Source organism: Perca flavescens, chromosome 14 (assembly GCF_004354835.1).
Source record: "Perca flavescens isolate YP-PL-M2 chromosome 14, PFLA_1.0, whole genome shotgun sequence".
NCBI classification, from domain to species: domain Eukaryota; kingdom Metazoa; phylum Chordata; class Actinopteri; order Perciformes; family Percidae; genus Perca; species Perca flavescens.
In genome coordinates this window covers 12,355,398-12,370,362 of record NC_041344.1, presented here as the reverse complement: position 1 = coordinate 12,370,362, position 14,965 = coordinate 12,355,398, and the positions used below count along the sequence as shown (strand labels likewise).

The following is a 14,965-nucleotide window of genomic DNA, read 5'->3' as shown; positions in this document are numbered from 1 at the left end:
ATAAAAAAAAAAACTGACTCAAGGTCAACCCATGAGAATCATCATTTTTCCTCTTGCGTTGATATCTGAATTGTAGGCTACATTCTGTTTCACTCTCTATAAGTTTTCTTAAAATTTTTTATATTAATTTATGAAAGAAACGCCTACTTTAAATTGTTAAAATTTGTCAGTGATACATAACAGCTCCCACCTGGTTTCAATAAGGCATGGACATCTTGTGACAAAATAAGTTTTATTTGGTCAGTGATTCCAGACTTTCTTACAGTTCTAAGAGGCCTAATGCAGAATCATGAGTTTAAAACTGTTCATATTTTATTTCCATGCACCTTAATTTCCCCTCAAACTGGAATTGTCTTTAAAAAGATGTATAACCATTACAGGAAATGCCTATGAGATGGGTTTGCAATAAAATGCCCAAGATCTGCTTTTCTATGCTCTCTTAACTTGCAAGTTAGTTTTTAAATGCTCTTTGGCGTGATGAGGTGTACGTTTTCAGTCAGGTAGTCCAGCCCCCAGCCTCGCTGTCTTTCTGTCAGGGCATCCAGCGATGACAGCAGTTCTATATCACAGCTGTTCCCTGAGGAAAGAAATGCATAATTAAAAGCCACAAATTAATCTAAACCTCCATAGCCTAACATGTATCCAGGTATCACTTTCTACAGTACCATTGTGCTGTTCATATTTTGTGGTTGATTTATAGTTTTATGATAGTACAAAAACACACTCAGCTATGATTGTTCTTAACAAAACTTACCAAACAGGCTGTTTACTTGCTCATTGGGTACTAAAAATGGAGGACCTGAAAGGCAAATACAAGCAGAAATATATTTTATTTTCACACTGACCCTATGCAAACATTTTAAACTGATAAATAGGACTAAATGAATATGTTCTTTTGTTTTAATACCAGGTGTATAGGACTCTGTATACATTGCCTGGCATTTTAGACACAAGGACAGTTACCTTCATATAATTCAGGATTGTACAACAATGTGTCCAAAAGGTATCTGCAGTCTTTGGCCATGAGAGAAATTATGAGAGCAGCATACCTGTGGTATTGTGAGAAAGAATGTAGTAAGACAACATGGAGCATATGTATGGTTTTACTTTGCTATATCTAATAAATTACCTGATGTTAATTTCATTGAATTGTGTAAATAAAATAGTTTTAAGGAGGTTCATTTTAGACTGATTAGGTGTTATATTTTTGTGAAAATGATGAACATTATATTTTAAAATAAAACTCCTCTGCAATGTTGAGTCTTAAAAAACAATATCAAGGGTTCATACTCATCTTACTTTTCTCTGTCTCTCGGGTTGATGGCCACTAGAGATCCCCTGTCCCAAATTGCCCCAAACTGGCTCTCAATGGAACTGTGATATAAAGAAAAAAAAATTGAATTTAATTCAATAAATCTTTATTGTCTGTGGAGGGATCTTTAGGTGCAGCAATGAAAAAAAAAATAGTAATAATGGAAGAAACGTAGAGTACATACGACAACAACAAAGACACTATAAACAACAAGTAATAGCAAACATTAAGTTTACAACGTGCAATGAGTAAAAAAGTGTAGAAGTAGAATGTATAAAGTGCAACAATAAAAGGTGCATGGTTTATGGCAACAGTTGCCTTGGGACTGAAGGAGCCTTGAACTCTGGAGCTCCTGAGCCTAGGGACCTTATACCTCCGCCCAGAGGTACTTGCACAAGTACACATTTAGCCACCTCTGCAAGTAATTTAACATCTTTTTAAAGGGATTTGAAAAAAATACAGTTTACTAACCTGGAGAAGTTGTAAAGGTCACACTGATATAGGGAGATATTTCTCTCTGAGCACTGTGGAACATAGACAATGTGGATTAACAATTGTGTCCATATCTGTGTAAAAAAACATGTTTTTCCAGCTGCTGTCTCTACATGTGGGCTGCTATTTTTTTGATAATCCTGTCGGCTTTTATTTTTGCCTAAGGTACATTACTGTGGTGTGGTTATGCAGTACGAACTTTGTCAATCAATTTGCTCTTCAAACCAACTTTTCCATGCCATGACAATGTAACTTTGACAACAAGAACAGATTTTGTTTGAGCTACTACCTTGAAGACCTTTGCTCCAGGTATGGCAGGGACAGGCTCCTCATTGTAGGTCATGTTGTTCTCTTCAAAGAACTGTTTTATAGCCTTTTCAGATATCTCCACCCCGACCACTGAATGGCCCATGTCTGCTAGCCTGGGAGTCACATAGGGGGTATATAGGGTGTGTATACATTTTAAATGGGAACGGAGAAATTATAACTGAATACTAAACATTATATGTGATCTTCCTAATTAGATATAGTACATTTTTTCATACCACTTCATATCTACAGCTTTCCCACAGAGAGGGAAGAAGAAGCGAACTTCTGCCCGTCCGGCAAGAACTTTATCAATGTTGTTCTTCAGCATCCTGTCAGAAAAACGTATATAAAATATATATATATATATATATATATATATATATAGTTAGGGTTACATCATCACTCAATTTGAACTTATTAACCCATTAAAAAACAATCAAACTTAAAACCATGCAGTCCCTGAATGAGATGGTGATGTTTACACAAAATTATTCAAGTTGATTCAAAAGGCATCTTCTCTGACATTTTTATGGGATCACTGTAGTGGGAATGTGTATCTACAGTTAGTATAATCTTTTAAAATTGCACATGCATTTAGAAGACTTTTGATGTTCCTTATCCCACCAAGGAGACAGATAAAAGTGGGGTATTTACGGGTGTACATGAGGCTGATGGAAACCAATTCTGTCCTCCTGCCAGCGTTCCTCCCATTCTGCAAGTGCCATGACCCGATCCGCCTGTGGTGCCAGCATGCTGGTTACGTTTACCTGACCCCAACTGCTAGTGGATAACACGAAGCAGAGAGACAGAGAGAAAACAAAGAATGGAGAGAACAGCATTCATATAGGCCTATATGGCTGCAGACAGGGGTGAGTGCCCATGATTCACCCAGTCACACATTACTTCCTGCACATAAACCACACATATAAAACAGCTGCACGGTAAATGTATGTGAATACTATGATTGGAGGGGGGGGAACATGGCTTCAGAGTGCAGTTAGCAAGGTTGCAGGGTTACAAAACCAGGATTCCTATTGACCCAAGAGCATCTGACTCTGATGGTAAATAATTACAGAAGAGTCAGACAGGACTGAGGTTTAAGGTCATGTACACATATACAGAGTAATCTGTGCCATCTAATGTGCAAACACTTGGCAAAATTGGAGGTTACAGGTTAGCCTGCATAATTATATCACATTCATAACCACCTTGACATTAAAGCCTTTTCTATTAGTCATGTGAGTCATGAAACTCTGACGTCACGGTGAAATTACCAAACTGCTTGCATAACGAGAAGTATTTTCTAATGAAAATACATTAGTGTTGAATGTAATCAATTTTATATGTCAGATTATGAGCAGAAGCAATCACATTTTTGGAATGAAAACAATGTCACGCTAGTCCATGCTTACCCAGCAGCAGCCTGGCATAAAACCAACCACAGTACTTTTAAAAGAAACCCTGAATTCCGCATGTTTGTAAATTGTAACCAAGAGCGTACCTTTCCTGAATGAAGACAGCTAATATTTGTTCACCAACACACCAGCAGCGATGGTGTTGGTCAAAGGTTCTAAACCGTCTCTGTGTTGGTTATGCAAGCGTTTCAATCACGGTTACATGGGCATTTTTTTGTCCTGGATAAAATCTGTAAGGCGATATATTTGCCTAACTCCTAGTGGTTGGGTTGACCACCGTGGCAAAAGCGGCAGGACATGTAAGAAAGCATTGCCTTCCAGTTGAAACTCGCGGATTATAAGTAAAAATGTCGCACGGGTTGGTTTACTTCTGGTTTGGGAGGATCCTGATGCTGCATTCAGGTACATGGGAAATATGGGAGACACCAGCATCCGACTTAACAACACTACCTCACTTTTAAACGAGTGCCCCTGGGCCTAACAATTATTTTATATGAGCACACTGATCACCAGTAAAGAAAATAGTGTCTCCTACTGCTGAATACATGCTTCATTTTATTTGCTATGTTGTTCTCTGTGGGAACTATGTCACATGAAGGGCTTTCCAAGTAAAGTTCTAGGGCTTATTTAATGTCAGACTCTGTAGATCAGTAAATAACCTTTTCCACCAAAGGCTGTAGTTATCACCTCACATTGTTCACTTACTTGGTTAGTTACAACTAACTACTATGTCTATTTTTTTTTCATATTGTTCTTTAAACAAAAGCATAGTTTGCAAGCTTACTCTAATCGATAAATCATTGAATCCATCTATGTAGTATAAGCATGTTCACATTTAAACATGCTTTAAAACAATATTCTGGCACATGGAGCTTGATAATTCACTCTTTTCTATTTTAAAAGAAAATCCTTACTCAAGGTCCACTGACCTTAGAGCTGTCAACAGCACCTCATGGTCTTCCTTAACAGGTGGAGTTTGCTTAGATGTCATGGTGAATTGTATCTTTGTTGTAGTGCAGAGTAGTTTAGTGCTGTATCTGAAACAATGAATAGACTACTCAATTGACAGAAAAGTATCAATTGGATAATCGATTAACCATTCAAGTAGCCTATTTCTTTTCGGGCAAAAATGCCAAACATATGTGTGCTTAGTGTTAGCTATTATAATATTAATAATAATATACAGCCCTCTTTTCCATTGTCAGAGTTTAATACGATTTATATATTTTATTATTTTTTTTATCAGTTATGGCATTTTGATTCTTGATGCACTCTTTTTTGCTTTCCTTTTCTGCATGCTGGAGCCCCATTCAGACTGTGACAGCTGTCACTAATCCTCAGAGAGCCTCGGCACTGTTGCTCAGTGATTAGTCTCGCTTGCCCCTCTGCCTGTCTCCACACTTGATTCGGGTTTAGCGCTGAGCTGGCGTCAGTTGACAAATCCAGAGATAAAATATTCTTTGCAATGCACTTATGCAATGTGAAACAAGAGGAAATGATGACTTTATCCGGACACAGAGCGGCGCACGAGTCTCAGAAATGCCGTCTGTACCGTGGAAGTAAGGCGCTCGTCACTGCTATTGCCCTTATCCTCATGTTGTACCCCATTTAACGTACAAAGCCGTGGTATTTAGGCAGTCACACACAGCATGTGGAAGCTACATCAACACAATAGGCTACAAAGTAGCATAGGCCTATATAACAAAAATAGGCTAGCCTACTGTATTTCAGAACAATCCTCTATGATTCTTAACATCGAATTGGGTCTTTGGGCATCCCCATGCATATCCTTAATAATGAAGCATATTACTAAATTGTAATTAGTTTTTGAGTGATAATGTGTGACATAGCCTATTGTCATATGGCCTTAAGTCTCGTCTTATATAATTCAGCTGCTAAAACAACATCGGTGTCCCCAAATAACCATAATAATGGGGCCCCAGTGTTTACACTGATGTAGGCTATTTGAAACCATAGTTTCCATATTCTTCAGCCACAATGAATATAGGCTAGACGGGGGGCATTGGGAAATGTGACGCCCCTTCATGTCGGTTCCATTCCTGTGCGTAATTCGGTGTTTCCAAAGCGCTCCAGTTGCAGGGTCGCATCCAGATGTGTGTGTTTTTCTTTACGGTGCGACGAAGACGTCGAGGAGCCTCTGCACCAATCACTGCCGCACGGGGGCGGGTCGTGTGTGGACTGTTGTGGATATGGAAAATGGACAGTTTAACACGCACGTTCATCATTCACCCCGATGGGGAGACCTGCGTATGCACGATGAATTGATTCGCAAATGCCCGGCCGTGGTGTGAAAAGGAAAAATTACCAGAGAGGGGAAGAGGCTGGTCGCCACCCGGTAAGGGCGAGCTCTCTGTCGGGGAGAAGTCGGAGCGCAGCGGGGATCGTAGCCCACTGGGTGATTTCTGCTGTCTATGTTTAGATGCTGTGTTCATTGTATATGCATCTGAGTAATAATGGGTGGACCGATGTTTCTGCTCAGATTATAGATTACATTTCTGTATTCAGAGTTAGAGTATACTAGATAGCCTGTTAATCATTTTGACTCAAGGATCTAAAGGGATCAATCGCAATTGCAAGCTCATGCTCATAATATGCAACGGAACGCTTAATTGTCCTCCTGACATATGATAACGGCTCAGGTTGCGATTGTAACATTTTCTGTGAAGTGTGTTTTCCACCTTAAGACAGCCAGACTGCTTTAAGCTCCTGGTGTATTGTTTGAATGGCGCTCAGCAGCGCACCTTTGTCACTCACGCTGCTCAGATGTTGAGATTCGAGTGTATTAAGCAGCCCTCATGGTCCTACAGAGAAGCAAAACTAGAAGACCCGTTTGTTGTACTGTAACGATTGTATGGAGATGAAATAGTCCCAGAAGGTCACTATAACCTGAACTCACTGTAAGTGCAACAGGGGCACTTTGATTCAGACAGGCAGTCTGTTTAACAGGAGCAGTCTGTTTCAATAAACCTAGGTGGCTGTTGGAGCAGCAGGGAGTGATGATGTGCGGTCCATGGTGCTTTGAATGAGAGAGGTGCATGCTGGATAATAAAGGAGAACCCGACATATCGGCGAGTGAGGGATCTGAGAAATTTGGAGGACAGACACGAGGGGGCGGCGGGACACTCCGCCTTATTATTTTTATGGAAGCTCCCGGACGGTGCGTATGTTTGCGCGTTGTCAGCCTTGTAACTTAGGGCTCGTAAATCGAGAGCGGGGTCGCCCCGTGAGGAGGAGAAGTTGGTGTCACCGGCAGGCTCAGCTGTAGCAGCGCCGCTACAGCAGGACGCTCAACAGTTCAGTGCGCAACTGTAGTAATTCTGCTGAACCTCCGAGCTCAGAACTGGATGAACCTGCTTCCGCCACCTGCAACCGATCTCTGTATCGTTCTGTGACAGGTAGGATGAATAGGCGGCATGTTTTGTAACAAGACTGCCACACGGCAGAGTAGACTAGCGTTCAAATAGGCTACTGTAGCGGTGTCACTGTCTGGCTGATGCATTTATGGACGTAAATGATTAACTGTAATTCTAATGCTATTGTAGATATACATTATCTGGGTCCTTCCTAAGCCTTGCATCAACTCTCTGAGCTTTGGGAAAATATTCAGCACACGTTGAGATCTTTTGGCATATGATCTACTTTCCCCACTGCTCAGATGGGCTGTGGGTTGCACATTACTCTGCCACATCCAAGAATATTAAATAAGGTTGCCACTTGTTCAGCTGTCATACTGTTTCTGAGTGCAAGATTGTGGGAAGAACATCAGAATCAATTTATATCTTAAGACTGTAAAGTCTCAATATACTTTGCAAACATATAGGCTACTGATTAAGATAGTGAACAGAACACAGATACAGTCACATTACAAGGCATCTGGGAAACGGTATGCACATTATGAGATGACTTTATTCAGGCAGCACAATTCACATGAAAAACAAATACACCACAGAGATTTTCTTAATGCAGTCCAAATAAATAAGATTTGTTCTGGCTTCTGTTTGCTTTAGATGCCTCTCTTGCATTCAGTATATATTAGCTACTAGCTCAGGAAAGAGCCGAGCATTACCTGCTTTCACATCCTACTAAGTGCTCCATGTATTAATAAATCCCAAAAAAGAAACAAACAAGGCTGCAATATTTACTGCAGCAGTTAATTACAACTCTCTAGTTATTTTTCTTTTTTGATGATAAAAGACAGTGACTTCAGTGATCCCAAATAAAGTGCTGTCATTATCATGGATGCACAGAAAAGGCTCTCTTGGGAGGCTTGATCCTGATGGCAAGCTGTACATGGATTTCATCTGATTTATGAAATTACTTTATTGTAATGGCAACCCCCTCGCCTTAATGGGATTTCGCATTCATGATGGTTCTGTAATACCCTCCCTGGTGATTAAGAGAAGCATATATCTTGTCTTGTCGAAGCATTGACCAATACAGACAATATTCAAATTCCAGATGTGGTTTGCATTTCCATAATTCATTCAGATAAGCTAGGCATTTTCAACCTTTGAAAACTATTAACCCTGATGGGTCACTGTGCATAGTCATCATGTATTCTCATGCACTTTTACTCTGCTTTTGTAAAAATATGTAATAATCAAGTTGAAGAGTAAACAAATGGCTCTAAGGCTAAAATGATTAGTATATAGTATAGGCTTTATACTATTAGTGTTATGCATAATGCACTCAGAGGGAGAAAACACTTTCAAATCAATTTATTTTCCTCCCAAGATCCTTAATCTTTTCAAGCCATATTCTGCAAAAACTACTGCTTTAATCTTAGATGTGCAGGGAACTCTACTAATTGATACCCTGTCTGGAATGTGCCACTTCTTCCTTATCCCAGGGTCAGATATATATCATCCCTGTGTTGTCAAGGTCAGATTGTTTATAGGCCGATCTGATCTGAGTCCTGCGATAGAAATGCCTCCGGACGGAAGCTGCAGAGATAAGATGGTTTGTAGGTAGGATGCACAGCGAGCAGGACTAGTTAATAAGGCAGATGGATTTCACTACATGCTGTGTGTGTTGTCAGCTGCACAGTCAGGCACCCTGAACGCAGAGCAGCGCACTTTCTGTATCAGTGTCCTTAGGCTTTTCCACTCTACATGCTCGGAGCTGTGTGTGTCAGTGTTAGCTATGATCTTGGTCTCTGTCCGTGTGATACAGACTGGTCTGCACGTTTTCTGTGACTGTAGACAGCTTTGCCGAATTCAAGGCGTGAGCTTGAACCTCCTAATAACTGTTCCTACCCATCTTGTTCATTCTGTTAATTAGCCCTTGTGGTGTTGGAGTGCAGCATATTGTTGAGACATAATTAATCAACCCGGCTTGTAATTATCCTGGGTTTGGAATGTGAGCACGGTTGGGAGGCTGGTTGCGTCGCTGGGCGTTCAGCTTGAGGTAAACATCTTATTAACCGTGTCAGAGTCGCTCAGCCCACACGGAGCAAGTATTTTATTATGTTGTATTAAGGTGGAGGAGAACGTGCTGTTATCCTACACAATGAAAATTGCCTTGTAAAAGAGAAAAGTTTATGGTCATTATGGTTCCGAGGTTGTCGATCTAATGGAAAAATACTCCCGTAGCTGCTTGTGAACAGAGAGATTGTTTTTTAATCTAGTGAAAAGACATTTTGTGTGTATGTGTCTGCTTATACATGCATATAGCGTGGGAGTGTAAATGTATAGTATACTATACTATATGACTCCTGTTCAGGTTTTACACAGTCAGAAAGAGATAGAAATGCAACCCCGCTATTATACAGCCATTCACATTCATGCCAATAAAAGCACATACACAAATTCCTGACTAGACTGGCCCCTCCGGTAACTAAAACAAGGACACAGTGGTTACCAACCAAAGGGTGGTACCCCCCAAGGGGTCATGAGATGACAAAAAGGGTAGGAAAGCAGAAAATGTTTATCTGCTGCACAAAATTAGTTTTATTTTTTCCTAATATTTGCTTTTTGCTTAGATATGGATCATTTGATATTATATTTTAACGCTGGATTGAAGTTGCCTTTACATGCCTAGAGAGTCACAGGATGCAATGCATCATGGAATCCAGCATAATATTTTATTGACAACATCTATGCTATTTCCTGTTCAATCTCTTTGCACTGAATCAGAGCTGTATTAAGTTATTGTGAATGCAAACCCAACATTTCCTACTGCTGCTTCACATTAACAGCATTCAAGTGGCAAAAAATGGGTTGACTATAGTGCAGCCGAACAAACATTGTTTTAATAAAAAGATACACCAGTTACTCTTCTGTTGTATTTCTGAGTAGCAGCTCAATGAGCATTAACTGCTTCAATGATTCTAGGACCTGTAGTATTAAACTGCGCTTGACTCTTTGTCAAACTTGCCTCCATTCAGTAATATATTCAACCTCTATTGAAGGGTCACAATTCGACAGAGCTTCATTGTAAGGGGTCACAAGCTAAACAGATTTGGAAACACTGCAATAACACAAACAACACAGTGCGGCTATCTTCTGATCTACAGTCACGTTGTCACATCTCTCAGGCCTGTAATGACAGAGTCCGGGATTTAATTTTAGCTCGACTGAGCCTTTCGCCTCACCACAAGATTTGTGTTTTCTCCAGAACACTTCATTTTGCAACTAATATGTCGCCAACTTTAGGCCAGCAAAAACACACATGCCAGATGTGTGTATTTAGTATAGTTCAGACACTCGGGCACACACAGCCACAACAAGTCACTGAAAGGCCTGCTGCCACTGAGCACTGGTATTTACACAGTGCAATCACGCAGGATTGCTGTCAGTGTACAGGCTTCCATCATTCAGGTGGGCTGTCTTTATAAGCTAATTTTATAATTTGGGAAGGAATTGAAATATCATTTTCGCAGGCATTTGGCCCATCCAGTGTCAATTTACAACCTGCTCTATGTCACTACCCAAATCATTTCAGACATAATGCTGCTGCGGCTTCTCATACAGTGGCAATGACTCTGCTATCCGGAGAATGTAATAGTAATGGAAGAGGATTTCATTTGGAGTGTTTTACAATGTCAGTTGGGCTCAGAACTGGTTTTGTGGCCAAAAAGCGGCAAATTGGACAAATAAGGGAAAAGCCAATCTGTCCCTGAAAGACAGAAATCTCTTTATAACAAAAATATCCCATTTGGTGGAAGAAAAACACATTAGGACAAATACTGAATTTCCTGCAGAAGGCCATCATCGGTGACATTCATTTCAGAGCACATCAGTTTTCATTCACTATCAAAACCTGCATAACCACAGTTGAATTAGCTGCTCTGTAAACACATTTTAATGGAGACATATGGGATGACAAATTTCAATTCCATTTCCCCAAATGACTTAATAGTGTAGTTCTGTGGAAAACTGGCAGCAGGTAGAAACAGTTGAGGGAAGCCCTTGGGTGCCTCAGAGAGGAAGACATCGAGGGCAGAAAGTAAAGGGATTGGGTCCAGCTGTCATCCATGAAATATCAATCATTAAGTCCCTCTCCCCTTTGTCATTCTCTCCTTTCATGCCACGTTAATGTCCTTTATCCTCACCTTTTATTCCCCTTGACTTGTTCCTTTCCTGTCCTTTTAAGTACTCACCTTCCCATGTCCTCCCGATCGGACTATATTTAACAGGAAGTCCACCCCTTTGTTAAAATGTAACATGTCTGTCCTGTTTGATTTGGCTACAGTAGGTGTGTGTTTAATACTACAGCATATAACTACATAGGCATATACAGCATATAACTACATATCCATATACAGCATATAACTACATATGCCTCTATCACATAACTACTCATTGAGTCTCTTTTTCAGAAATACGATAGAAGAGCAACTTGGGTATTCGTTTACAGCCCAGCCAAACAATCTCATGTTATTTTAATAAAGTCAGTCAATAATAATTGTGACTGTGATCTGATATCATGCTGCACATGGTGTGAGCAGTTTTGTACAACAGAAAAGTTTGTTATGTTGCTGAGAATTTTGAGGTGTGCAGCCTGGTTATTGTTGATAATGCTGACCATAAATAGTTTTAAAATTCATGGAAATCTTGGGTATTATAATTTTAAATCAGAAAATGTTCAGTAGAAGAGTTCCTCAAAAGTGTAACATTTTAGAGAGAGAGAGAGAGAGAGAGAGAGAGAGAGAGAGAAAAAGAGATCCTTAACCCTTAACGATATGGAACATTTAAAGAAAAAGCTGGATTGTCAGCCACCTGCCACTTTATATTAGCTGACATGTATTTTCTCTCTAGTGTTGACACAATTTCATTGCTTGCTCAGTACACTCTAAATGAACCTTCCTGGAAGTTTCTTTGCACTCAAGGCGAGCATATGATCAAAGAATTGTTGGACTTGCTGTGATTAAGTGTTCTATACTCACCTCCCACAGCCCCATTTTTTTATTTTTTAGGATGAAGCAGGAATAGTTGAAAAATAAAAACTGTATTATAAATTTTTTTTTTTTTTTTCGAAAACCTCCAGTCAGCTTAGGTAGGAGAGGGAAAGGAAGTAAGAGGAGGAAATAGAAGGAAGGAAAGATAAATTGCAGGACAAGTAGGAATTGAGAGAAGTTATAGATGGGAAACAAATGACGAGGGGTGGAACTGTAGAGCTCTGAATCCTGCTCTCACCTTTCCTTGAACCCTGTCCTTCCACCTTCAGGCCCCTCTAGTCAATGAGCCTTGTGGACTTTTTCCAGTGATAGTCACCCAACCATAATGATCCATCATTGATCCATGACAGAGGGACTTCTCTCACCACTTAAAGCCACTGTGTGTGTGTGTGTGTGTGTGTGTGTGTGTGTGTGTGTGTGTGTGTGTGTGTGTGTGTGTGTGTGTGTGTGTGTGTGTGTGTGTGTGTGTGTGTGTGTGTGTGTGTGTGTGTGTGTGTGTGTGTGTGTGTGTGTGTGTGTGTGTGTATATCCATACGTGTGTCCTTGCTGATTTGCATCACTAAGGATGTCAGGTCAAGGCATGCCCCAGAGTTTCCCTGGCTTATATTCATCATTATTGCTCCTTGTTAATGGCCACACACTGACATTTTACGGTATGTCGTTGCACAACAAAAGTAGGATGGTAGGGATCAACATAACAATGTTCAACAGAGGCTTTCACACACCTGGAGCTGTAAGTAAGCAAGATGATGGAATCATTTTTTATGATTTCTTTTAAAATGAGTAGCTTCATGCCCCAATATCCTGTTAAATTATCTGCCACTCATCCTACATCCTCCTCTAAACCTGTAATACCTGTAATAATGCCTCAGAAAATTATCCTTGTATTGTAATTTTAAAATCAATCAAATTTGAGCTGCGGTTATTTGAAATTAAACTGAATAATGGCAGTTTAAGCATGGAAATGGAAACTCCTATTGTTGATCCAGCAGTAATAGAAAGACCTCAGTGTAGATATCCTTAGTAGACAAGTTATTTTTACAAGACAACTAAAGGAAGATGAACAAAAGCAATGGCGTTTAATGGCATTAGATTATATCAGGCAACGGAATAAATTCTTCATGTCATTACCATCATCATAATGATACCCTCCATCACTTTTCTATTACACCTTCTTGCTATCACCATCAATTATCCCTACAACCACAAATCTTTAGGACAGAGCTCGTACAGATCTCTCACCGGAGTGTATCCTGAAGAAGATGGAGGTCTAATTGTGTGCGCTGGTGGCAGGGGATATAAAGCATGAAAAAAATAAAGAAAGGAAAATCAATGCCTTAACCAAAGGAGCAAGTGAATTATTGATGAGGAGTATGCAATGGGACCCCAAGTGTATATTTCTCCCTAACTTGGACTGCTTGCTGCTTAGGCTGCTACAGTTGTAGCCGGAAAAGCAGAAACAAGGGAGGTGCAAAAACCACCAATGAACATCTCCACAGGCAGATTAGCTAACCTGAATTATGGTGCTCACATACTGGTACAGAAGCTCATGTGCCCAGATGCTTCTTCTGCAGTCAATCTATACAGTCAAGAACAAGGGCTGTCACCTTTTAAAAAGTTTAAATAAATTTGAACTAACAAGAGCTTCCCCTCCTCACCAGCCCCACACAGGTAGGCTAGACCAGATTTCACGCAGATCTGTTTTGCTGTTAGCCACAGAATAATGAGATAGGTACATTACATAGCAGCAATTTATTATTTAGCGTAAGGCATCACATTTTTACGGCATGATCCCTGATGTCAGTTCTAGATTAGAGGCTGAAGTAGCCTACAAGAACCTGCTAACGAGAGACTTCTATAATGTCAATACAATAAAAATGGACCTACATAACGAAGTTCGTTCACTGCTGGCTACAAGTTAGCAATCAAACACAACAAAGGCTGTCATTTGAATGGTGTTTTGAGCTAACGTTAGCAATCAAACAATCATAGATAGCTAAAAGTTTTTGAAATGAGAAATTATTTCCATCTTCTGTTATTGTTTGTAAATAGAAAAGTTTATTATCTTTTGCTTGCAGCCAGATCCGGATCCCTTGGTGTTAAGCCGTAAACCATTTAAATATGGGCATGCGCAACTCACATCTGCACTCGACTCACATCGGGTAGTGACACCCGTTGGTAGATAGATAAACAGTGGTCAAGCAAAAAACTACTACTACTTTCTTAACTACTCGAAAGTTTAGGTTTTCATTACATACCTTACAGTACGGCGTGTTTACAATCAGTAAAATCAGTTAAATTAACACATAACTATTCCTCTTGAGGTGGAGAAATCAGAGGATGCATTGTTTACCCACATCACCAGTGTGCCGTTTGTTTTATTGCAAGCAGAGAAGGCAGGCATCACTTCTGCTTGGCTGGAGAAGAGGCAGACACGGGGAATGTGAATGAGAGGTAGAGAAAGAGAGAGAGCGCGCCCAGGTGAGACCTGAAAGCTGCCTTTGTGTGGCAGCTGGCAGTACGAACACTGCCCTTCACTGTGAGGCGTCCACACACACACACACACACACACACACACACACACACACACACACCAGTATACTGTACACGTTGGAGAGTTATGGTGGGATGTTTGGTAAAAATATGAGGCTGAAAAACCGTTACGAGTTTGCAGATGTAACAAAACAAGCCTTCACTCTTTCTCTCCGAGGTGAACGGACGTTTCAGAGCCATAAAGTTGCTCTGTTTTCCTTCTGCGTTTCCAAATCTCCATTTCAGATGCTAAACACTCTCTCATTTTCTCCTTCACTTCACCTCAACTGTATCTGGCTCAGTTCAGCTGGAGCTTGAAGAGCATGATAATATCTAGTCCTGTCTATGACTCTTCCAGAAGTCAGCACACATCTAAGCACATATGAGCCTGTACAAATCCATCTTTTTCACAGGAATGTGGAGATAGAAAGATGGTGGACTTCCTGAAGAGATGTTTTTGGTGTGTGGCAAATCAGGGATGGATGC

General features: G+C 40.3%; 2 protein-coding genes across 8 annotated transcripts in view; one reads left to right on the top strand and one right to left on the bottom strand.

Annotated features, from left to right (window-relative positions):
* The window catches only part of ext1c (exostoses (multiple) 1c), an 86,246-nt gene that overhangs the window by 2,039 nt on the left and 69,242 nt on the right, over positions 1-14,965 (top strand). Inside the window, exon 2 of one of the 5 annotated variants that reach the window (XM_028596933.1) lies at positions 2,813-2,982. The exons of 1 other annotated variant lie outside the window; for it this stretch is intronic. The gene's annotated coding sequence lies outside the window, so the exon portion shown is untranslated. Of the gene's footprint in view, positions 1-2,810; positions 2,983-5,758; positions 5,885-6,671; positions 6,945-14,965 lie in introns of those variants that run through there. 3 more of the 5 variants (XM_028596935.1, XM_028596937.1, XM_028596938.1) reach the window with 3 other exon arrangements.
* LOC114567816 (probable thiopurine S-methyltransferase) lies at positions 216-3,944 on the bottom strand. 3 transcript variants are annotated; one of them, XM_028596942.1, is made up of 9 exons: positions 3,615-3,944; positions 2,768-2,893; positions 2,350-2,442; positions 2,094-2,226; positions 1,784-1,836; positions 1,300-1,374; positions 964-1,049; positions 755-799; positions 216-577 (listed from the first exon to the last, which is right to left on the bottom strand). In XM_028596942.1, the coding sequence occupies exons 2-9, from the start codon at positions 2,863-2,865 to the stop codon at positions 459-461; spliced, it is 702 nt and encodes a 233-aa protein (XP_028452743.1). In that variant the 5' UTR covers positions 2,866-2,893; positions 3,615-3,944; the 3' UTR covers positions 216-458. The 3 variants fall into 3 exon arrangements, with proteins under 3 accessions (XP_028452743.1, XP_028452742.1, XP_028452741.1); XM_028596941.1 differs by having other exon boundaries at positions 2,768-2,890; XM_028596940.1 differs by lacking the exon at positions 3,615-3,944 and adding an exon at positions 3,526-3,608 and having other exon boundaries at positions 2,768-2,890.

What these genes read in the sequence shown, in the direction of transcription:
- LOC114567816 (XM_028596940.1), bottom strand. Translation starts at nt 3,587, where the DNA reads ATGCGGAATTCAGGGTTTCTTTTAAAAGTACTGTGGTTGGTTTTATGC. An exon ending in TTATGCCAGGCTGCTGCTGG is followed by an intron (nt 2,891 to 3,525) that starts GTAAGCATGGAC and finishes ATCCACTAGCAG; the next exon opens with TTGGGGTCAGGTAAACGTAA. An exon ending in GACCTTTACAACTTCTCCAG is followed by an intron (nt 1,375 to 1,783) that starts GTTAGTAAACTG and finishes TTTATATCACAG; the next exon opens with TTCCATTGAGAGCCAGTTTG.